Source organism: Paramisgurnus dabryanus, chromosome 9 (assembly GCF_030506205.2).
Source record: "Paramisgurnus dabryanus chromosome 9, PD_genome_1.1, whole genome shotgun sequence".
In the NCBI taxonomy this organism is placed as follows: domain Eukaryota; kingdom Metazoa; phylum Chordata; class Actinopteri; order Cypriniformes; family Cobitidae; genus Paramisgurnus; species Paramisgurnus dabryanus.
The window spans coordinates 25,247,133-25,256,354 of NC_133345.1; the positions used below are offsets into that span (position 1 = coordinate 25,247,133).

The following is a 9,222-nucleotide window of genomic DNA, read 5'->3' on the forward strand; positions in this document are numbered from 1 at the left end:
TGCAACCTTGAGTTTTCAGTGATGCTAAAAGATGCTTTTAGAAATTTTGTCACTTTTCTTCCTTTGGGGGTTTCCATATTGACGTGATGTAGTCTATGTTGACAGATGGTGTTTTGGCTATTTGTTTTTTTTTGTGCTGGGTTAAGGAGGGTGGGGTCTCGGAATGCCCCTCTCGTTTGTCTTATTGGGTCTTTGGTATGTCTGGCCTTTGTTAGAAAAACATGAATCGCCGTATCAATAAGTGAATATGCCTTATTTGAGGTACCAAAGTACAAGCGAGCTATTGTTGTCATTGACAATACCATCCTACGCGCAAGTGCGCGCGGTGCGCCCTGGCCATCGTGGCTATTGTCCATTGTGTTGCCAACAGACTGTTCAAGGCCGAAAAATACGTTTTGTCATGACATTCCCAAATGTACACAACCGTGCCAACCCCTTTACCTCAAACCACAGTAAATGGGGGGAATATAGCAGTAATGTGTGTGGGTGAATGAGGTCTGGAGGGACAAAGGCGCACTGGGTCTAGTTGGAGTGATGCATGGCTCGTTTCTAATGACTGATGCGCATAAGCCGGATAATTGGCCGCTGCTGCAATTGCAAATTTGACATTAGTTTTTGTGACAATGTTCTGACTCATTTATAAACCGACAGCAGGGGTGAGCGGTTGTACAAAAATGCTCGCTCGTGCGCTGAAGTCCAGATGAACACGTTGCTTAAATTCAGCCACCGATGAGTTAACTCGCCAATCGACCAAAGTGAAAGTAGCAACACAGAAGCGCATTACTCAACGTGTTCAGCTTTGAGATGGGCGTACGTATGGCGACTTAAAACCTACAGAGGGGTAACGTAAAGAGGGAGTTTCCGAATCATTTGGGTGGACATTGCATTGAAAAGCAGCGACTTTACCACCTCAGTCTTTATTCTTCACGCGTTTAAGCGTCAGTCAGTGGTCGTGTTTTTTAGAGTAAACAGTTGCAGTTGCTTAAGTGTATCGTGCTGATGTTTCCTGGTAAGAAATCGAGGGTCATCGCAGCTAAAGGTTTGTGGCTTTCTTTCTCGTTGCGCTGTTGAATTGCATAGGTGTCCTACTGTCTGATGGGATTCACACGCGAAAGTATTTCACATGTACTCTACGATTGAGTTGATGCTAAAACCATCTGGTTTTAAGACGTTATTGCATTACAGGTGAATTGACTCAATGTAACGACAACAAAATTAGACCAAACATCACTTTTTGTGATCGGCACACATGTAAATAACTTACATAATTTATGAATTAGGCTACTCTCGCTTCATTCACAATGCAATCTGAGTGTTTTCTTGACCATCTGTGATGCTTATTATTTGTAGTATTTTGTATATCTTAATAATTACATATTTTAAAGTATTTTTTACATTAGCCTAATATTTTGATTTTTTTATTCCGATTGCAACAGGAGTTTGATCTTACTTTTCTATAGCAAATAGCCAGCTTTAAAAAACAGATTCTTTGTATCAGTATTATTGTTGTTTGTGTGTGATTTTGTTGCGTATTGCTGTAGATAAAATATTGCGCAAATACAGACATGATAAGAAAAATGTTTTGCGCGCAATCAGATTTGACAAAGATTTATTAGTTTGTGGAAAGATCAAATATATATTTTGACTAGACTTTAATGTAATCAGAGAAAGTAAGTTGTAAAAGAAACCGATAAATGGCGTGTAAAATAATTAAAATGTTCAGACAATTGGGGAAACGCGTTATTTGGCCTACGCGTTCTGGACAGCTACATGTGCTTTACCCCAAGCCGGCAAATCTTACGCGTCTTTTCTAAATATCCAATACAAATTTCCCATTGTATGACGTATTTACAATAAATGACACTTCTGATAGAGATGAAAAATGTTAATGCAGACTACATGCTTTTCCAATTATTCATCGCATGATTCTGGTATTAGTCAGAAACTTGAAGTCTGTCTGTGTCAAGATGTTTCTTTACTCCCTGTAGAATTAAAGGAATTTATAGCTAAAAAAGACAACATTTTTTATTTGCACAGCTGTATGGGCACTACAGAACAACATTATTAATACTGCTACAGTCCTTCAAAGCAGTCGCATGTTTGCCTCCACCCCTTTCAGTTTTTACAACTTTTATTTCTATAGCTTTCATTAATATCAGATGTGCCTGTTTTAGATTCAACTTATTAGCATGCTGAAAAGCTTGTAGTAAACTGGTGATACAATGTTGTTACAATCTAAATGGTGTGATGTCTCCTTTGACTTTAGTCTTCCTACAAACCTGAAGAATTTAGGATTTTTCTGGAATCCAGAGCAGTTTGTGACGGGGCCCCATTACAGGACTACTGCAGAGACTAAACAGAACCATGGTCCAGTCTGAATGTCGCCTCCTTAGGGGGCTATTGGGTAAGTCCAGTGATTCATTCAACTAAACTCTAATGTTAATCTGACACTATGTTTTGTGACAGATTGTTATTTATTGCATTATGAAAAATGAATCTCGTTTCATGGTTTGAAGTGTTAAAGATGGTATGTTCTACAATGAAGGCTCCACTCCAGTTCTTTGGATCTGTGAGTTGTGTGGGAATTTTGGATATAACAGTGATGGATAAATATTTTTGCAGTGTCCCAGTAAGACCTAATAAGATTGAGTACTTCCTCAGCTTACTGAACAGAGACACTTGTGCTCTTATGCAATGACCAACAATACTTATACTTGCAGCTGTTTTAAGTGGAAAATTCTGTGGCTGAATATTTAAGCTCGGTCAAAAATTTGTTAAAGCGTGCAAATGAGAAAACATTAAAATTACGTGCAGAAGTCTGTGGTTTTAACATCTGCATATTTGGTCACCTTGTTTCTCCTGAAATGAGTGTTAGGCTAAACATGCGGTTGCATTTACATTTATGCATTTGGCAGACGCTTTTATCCACGGTGCATTTAAGCTAAATGGGGTTCGAACCCATGACTTTTGCATATGTAAAATATGCAAGAGCTGTTGGCCCATGGGGACCGGCATTTGAATCTAGTCGGGGTCATTCCCGCTCTCTCCCCCTTTATCATTTCTGTCCCTCCTGTCTTTAAAATGAAAAGGTTAATAAACCCCAAAATGAAAATGAAAAAAAAAAAGACTCTGAAGAGACTGTTAATGTCACCACTTCCTGTACTGGGTAGAGTGAGACAGATCAGACAAATGCAGAAGGTAAAAGAGAGGGCAAGGAAACTAGTCTGAGCCATCCAAGTCAGGGTATGTTAGCCAAGAGGTGGGGGTTGAGGTTGGACACTAACCTCAATTCCTTTAGCCCTCGGAAGTTTGTTTCGTGGACTTTGCTGACTGCCCGTCTCTGTGTAACTGCTTTAGTGCAGCTTAACCACACAGGCAAACCGCACTGTGATCCACAGCAAAGTGACAGATGAGGGCTGGTGCCCCGTCTTTCCGCCTTGGGTTAGGCAGTCAGAATCACTTATCTTTAACAATAAAACAAGAATGTAAAAATAGATACAGGATCAGTCTCAATTCATTATACAATCATATACTCTCGTTTGGAAAAATACACGTTATCAGTTTGTGATCATCTCGGGGTTGTAATTGCTTTGATCACTTGTTTTACTGTTGTGGAGAAGTTGTTGTCTGATGTATGTTCAGTTTCTTTTGTGGAAAGATGTGAAAATGTATGTTTCTTCACAGCAATGCGCAATACGTGTTTGTCAATGTGTTTTTCCTTACAAGTCAGGCTGTGGTTTTAGATGGTTTGTCTAGACGTCACAGTAAAAACTTTTCACACTATCTATGCTTCTTTGAAAAGACATCACACCATTATCTCTGTAACATGCGTAGCAAAGCTGTCAAAACATCAACAGCAGAAACTAATATTGAAAATGTGTTTAATATGTTATGAATATGGCATGCCCATGAAACAGATATTCTGAATAAAACCAGTTAGTATGTATCTGCCATATAAAGGAATCATGTAAATGTTTAACCTCATTAAATTTCTCTCTCTGCCCCTCTAGGTTTTATTTGTTTATTAGCAATGTGCATAAGTGCATCGCCTGATCTCTGCGTATCTCTGAGAACAGTAAAAGACAGCTTGAACGTAACCTCAAGGAGACGTTATATGGTAAACAGTTGCATAATGCTTTTATAATTACAGTTAACGTTTGGGTTTTGATGAGATAAATAGCGTATCATTAAAAGACTTTACATTTATTTTTGTTTTTTTTTTTACAGAAAATGAACTTTCCTATCAACTATACCATTCAAGTGCATTACGAAGAGGTGTTCAGGTTACGCAACATATCTCAATTGGTAAGTCTTTATTCCGGTGATCCGGTCAACCGTCTGACTCATTTCTGACCATCATGTTCTTAACCCACGCCTTCCATAACGTCTTAATCATGACCTCCTTTCCTTTTTATTACCAATAACTGGGGATTTAAGACTCGTGACTTAGACTGCAGTAAGATTTGAGTCAGAATTGTAAGGCTTATGAGGGTCAGTCCAACAAAAACTGTTTTAGCCAAACCATGTCCAGGTCATATTTCACCAGAATCAAAATAAATAAGTTACAGTAATGATTTTATATACTGTATTACTACTGTATAACAATTAGAGTTGTGCTTTTATATTTAAAATCAATCAGCATGAAGAAATGCTATTATGATACATACAAAATATGCCCATATATGTCCTTGACTTGTTTTCTCATATTAGTTATTGACATGAGGTTATCCACTGTATAGTAATTATTTATATTTGATATAACATGTGAACAAGTATGTCACTAATATCATGTAATGTTGTTGTACGGCCAATTTGACTTTGCTAGCTATTTTAGTTTCACTTTTTGCATACTGTATCCTCATAAACACGACCATTTATGGCTTAAGAGAAAGTAAACAGCTAAAAGAGAAAATGCATGTGTAACAGTAAATTGGATCTGGACTTTGGTCTTAAATGAGAAGTTACTTAATTTTCCTCCTGTCTGTCACTCATGTTAATCAAACAGCATTGAGAAAGAAAGAGAAAGAAATCTCTCACTGCTCTTGACTAAATCCCTTTTTTACCTTTAATAAGATATATACATACATGCATCCATTATTATTTATTATTCTTTCATCACTGACTGTTTATCTTCAGTAAGCTTTAGATTTGTTTGTTTTTATCTTCTTTTTATACTTGTAATAGTTTTTTTGTGATAATTATGACAATACTGTGGCATTAAATATTTTAAAAACCTTACATAAAAAAATCATGCTGCGACACATATCGTTATATAAAATTAATCCTATCATGATATAAGATTTTGGTTATATCGCCCACCCCTACTGCTGGGTAAAAACATTTAAAAACATTTTATTTGACCTAAAACGTAGCCTTTGATTTGTGAAAATAAATCACAACCAATTATACATCTAATAATCAACCTGCTTATCAGATTAAATATTTAAAATATTAATTTTCTCATAATTTCTAATGTCTTCTCTTCTTCATTTATCTCCCATGTTCTGTTCTCCAGTTGAAGGAAGAGAATCCACCAGAGATGAGTGATCTACAGGAGCTCTGGCTGCATGCAAGCAGGGAGGGTATAAAGAAGGTTTTAAGGGTACTGCCAGAGAGACATCCAACACGCCGCAAATACCTCTCCAATCTGGAGGATCTCTTCAGGGATTTTGAGGGACTATATTACCAAAAATATAAAAAAGATGAGACGGTTAGTACAATGATGTCATTTGTGCTCTCTTTATAAACCATTCTAGTTTCCATTGCCAATCTGTACTTTGATAGAATTTCACAGCCAATTTTCAGACAAATTTTTTGTCTTTTTTTAAAAAACGCATTTGTGAACCTGCTTGTGAAATCCAGGTTAAAGTCTCATAATCTATTTAAGAGATTAGCAGCATCAACGTTTGATTTCACTCATTGATTGCACTTTAACTTCAATCTTTGAGCTAACCTTACTCAGTCAATATTAAAGGACAAGTTCGGTATTTTACACTTAAAGCCCTGTTTTAAGATTGCTTTGGGTGAAATAGAACGGTTTTGACTGAAATTTCGACACATGCGGCTGCCCTGAGAATTTTCGGATGTTTGTGTTTCATCTCACACCTCTACAATGGGTTTAACGGTGCACTGGAACAATCCTTTCTAAAATGCATTAAACTTTTGTTTACAAAGACGTGAAACTCACCGAGTGGTCAGGGGTGTTCACTGATATGCTCACACAAAAATCGCTGCAAAAGATGCTTTCCAACAGCTGTTTTAGCATTCGATGTTAACTTGTGGACCTATTTTTCCAAACGCCTCACACCCGTACATTCTTCCGCTTAGAGCTTGAATAATAAACACTCCAGCCCAGGTGGTGGCGCTAATCCGCCATTGCCAATTGCAAGAATAGAAACAAAGTTCCCGGCGCGGAGTAATACCGTACCTCACAGCACAACTAATACAAGTCAATGGAGTTGGCAAAAACTACGATAAAACCTGTTGGAATGCGTATTTTGCAGCGATTTTTGTGTGAGCATACCAGTGAACACCCCTGACCACTCGGTGAGTTTCACGTCTTTGTAAACGAAAGTTTAATGCATTTTAGGAGGGATTGTTCCAATGCACCATTAAACCCATTGTAAAGGTAGGAGCTGAAACACAAACACCCAAAAATTCTCGGGGCAGCCGCATATGTCGAAATTTCAGTCAAAACCATTCTATTTCATCATAAACAATCTGAAAACAGGGCTTTAAGTGTAAAATACCGAACTTGTCCTTTAAAGATATCCAGGTTATATTTTTTTCACAGAACGTTCTTCACATTACGTAGGATGATTTTATGTGGAAAACAGTAAATGACAAAAAATGACTTGATCTGGGTTTTCGCAGGCAGGGTCACATTTGTTTCATTGCTCTATGATAGAATAGAATAAGCAAAACCCACTTTGTAAGCTTAGCTGTGTACTGTTTTTTGGATAGGTTACAGCTAAACTGGACATTTTGTATATGTGTAAACTATGTTGTAATATGTGAATAAAATATTAATTAATTTTTTTATGTTTTTATAAATTTGTCAAAACAGAGAGAACTTCCAGAAAGCATACAAAACATCTGGGACAATATGGGGGAAAATGGATGGAGATCTGTTACACCAAAGTCATTACTGGATAACTGTTATCGGACTATGCTCTGCCTGTTTGAAGAATGCTTCAAAAATGAGAACGACAATATTAACTGTAAGTAATAATTGCAGACTGTTAAAATGAAATTTATCAGTAGATTCCAGTAGGGGCTGGTGCTTTTTAAGATGCAGATTTCATACTGTAAAAAAATTCAAACACCCTTGAAGCACCATTTGGGGTTTCCCAGCTTCCACAAATGTTGAAATATAAGAACCATTTAAATATATGGAACCCTTAAAAGGACTGTCAGATATCCTATTTATATAGAAACATGTGTGTAAGTGTATAACGCTCTTATAATAGATATAATGGTGGAACCGTTGTTCCTCAGAAAATGTCAGATGGTGCCTTGAGGATCTTTACATTATTTGTTTAAATATATTTCAATTTCATTCTTAAACGTTTCCACCTGTTTTATGCCTCTTTAAATCGATTTAACTGGAGCGAGCACTTGTTTTTTCAAGTGGAATTTTGGAAATTCTGGATTTTTTGCCAATAATGGCTTACACTGTTAGTCATTGGTATTTTAGGGGTTTGAGGTAAGACAGTCAACGTTGATCTAATGATTTCTACCACTAGGAAAGTTTTGGGAAATTTGGAAGTCAAACCGCAAGTAGAGTTCTTCCACCATTCCACCAAATTTTTGTTGATAACCTCACCCTCCCCCCAACCCCAAAATGTATGCATACAGTAGCAAAAAGCCGGAAACTCTTGCTGTTTGTTGTTGCGTGCTTGTGGTCGACCATTCTCGGCCTTTGTGAAAAAAAGTGCACTGAATCAACGTCTTTATCCCTTCCATAATAAATGAGATGGTGGGATGATTCAGGCTTTGTCTGAGGTTGGACGATGTAAAGTAACAAACACGTCACATGTCTTTACTAGTCTGAACGTGCCTGACCTTTGCTTTTTTACCAGTTTTTCTTGGAGTCTTTACCGGTTTCCCATAAACATAAAAGCATAAATGTTAACGTTGTTTTAATGATCTTAGAAAGCTTAATGTCATTAAGCATGTGACCATCTATGCTTTTCTTTTTAGATTGTGATCCCAACTGGAGAAAAGGGAACCAAACAACCTAGCAGCAGATCTGAGCGGATCTAATCCTGTCTTCACATTTCTTGTGCTGGTGTATATGGGCGTTACGTGGTTATGTAGTAACACGCTGCAAGCGTGTGTGAGCACCCCTTGTCCTAGTGAAGTCACTGACTGCCTCCAGTTGTTTAACGCAGATGGAAAACAAGCAGCACCCTTCACAGCACTTGTTGGAAGACTCTCTATTGACTCCGCAGCTATTGCGCTCCATCAGTCAAAATTATACCTCCAAACCTTCGTCCATCCACCAACCAACCAACCCACCCACCCACCCAACAGCAAAGTATGTGTTTGCGTATTTTGCAAATATGTGACCATGTATGCACTGCGTGTGTGCTCTATGGAGGACAAAAGCTTTGGCTCTTTGCTGTAGCATTTTCTATTGGTCATTTCAAAGTCATTGCCACTGTGACTTATTTTGTTAAGGGAAATAAATCTGGCGTTTTTGATGTATGCCAATCCAGTATGATGTCCATGTTGAATTAATGTAAGACGTGTAAATAAAGTTCTTTTGTACATGTATCATTTGCATGCAAATGCTGTGCTGACTGCTGGCTTAGTCTGCACTGAAGCTTTTTCTCAGAGGCTCTTTTGTGCTTTACTGCTGGTTCAATGTTGAAAGATTGTGCCAAAGTGTTTTTAAATGTCATATATAAAGCTTTTAAAGTGACCGAGTGTGTTTGAAATCAGATTTCGTATGTTTTATACACAGATTTTAATCTAGGTTATTTATTTGGATTCCTGCCACAGAATGTTCTGGTAACTGTTGTAACATGGCTTGAAAATAAATCACTCACTCACTATCACCCCCGCGTGTTCACGTGTGTTATGTTTCGTTTTTCTGTAAATTCATTATTTAAAACACTGGTTTGTTTCACTTTATTGGCGTTTAATATTTATATTTTTATATACTTAAATTTTTTATGAGAAAGGGAAACGTAACGTTAGCGTACATATAAAAAGCCA

At 37.3% G+C, this 9,222-nt stretch overlaps 1 protein-coding gene across 1 annotated transcript; it reads left to right on the forward strand.

Annotated features, from left to right (window-relative positions):
- The first annotated feature begins 508 nt into the window (after positions 1-508).
- Positions 509-9,062, forward strand: il34 (interleukin 34). The gene is made up of 7 exons (XM_065283289.2): positions 509-1,039; positions 2,267-2,404; positions 4,011-4,117; positions 4,228-4,305; positions 5,516-5,710; positions 7,067-7,220; positions 8,203-9,062. Exons 2-7 carry the CDS (start codon positions 2,365-2,367, stop codon positions 8,241-8,243), a joined length of 615 nt encoding a protein of 204 aa, XP_065139361.1. The 5' UTR covers positions 509-1,039; positions 2,267-2,364; the 3' UTR covers positions 8,244-9,062.
- Positions 9,063-9,222: the final 160 nt, after the last annotated feature.

Excerpts from the sequence above, each read along its gene's own strand:
- il34 (XM_065283289.2), top strand. The coding sequence starts at position 2,365 with ATGGTCCAGTCTGAATGTCGCCTCCTTAGGGGGCTATTGG. Across the intron at positions 4,118-4,227 it reads CCTCAAGGAGACGTTATATG|AAAATGAACTTTCCTATCAA; the intron begins GTAAACAGTTGC and ends TTTTTTTTACAG. Across the intron at positions 5,711-7,066 it reads AATATAAAAAAGATGAGACG|AGAGAACTTCCAGAAAGCAT; the intron begins GTTAGTACAATG and ends TTGTCAAAACAG.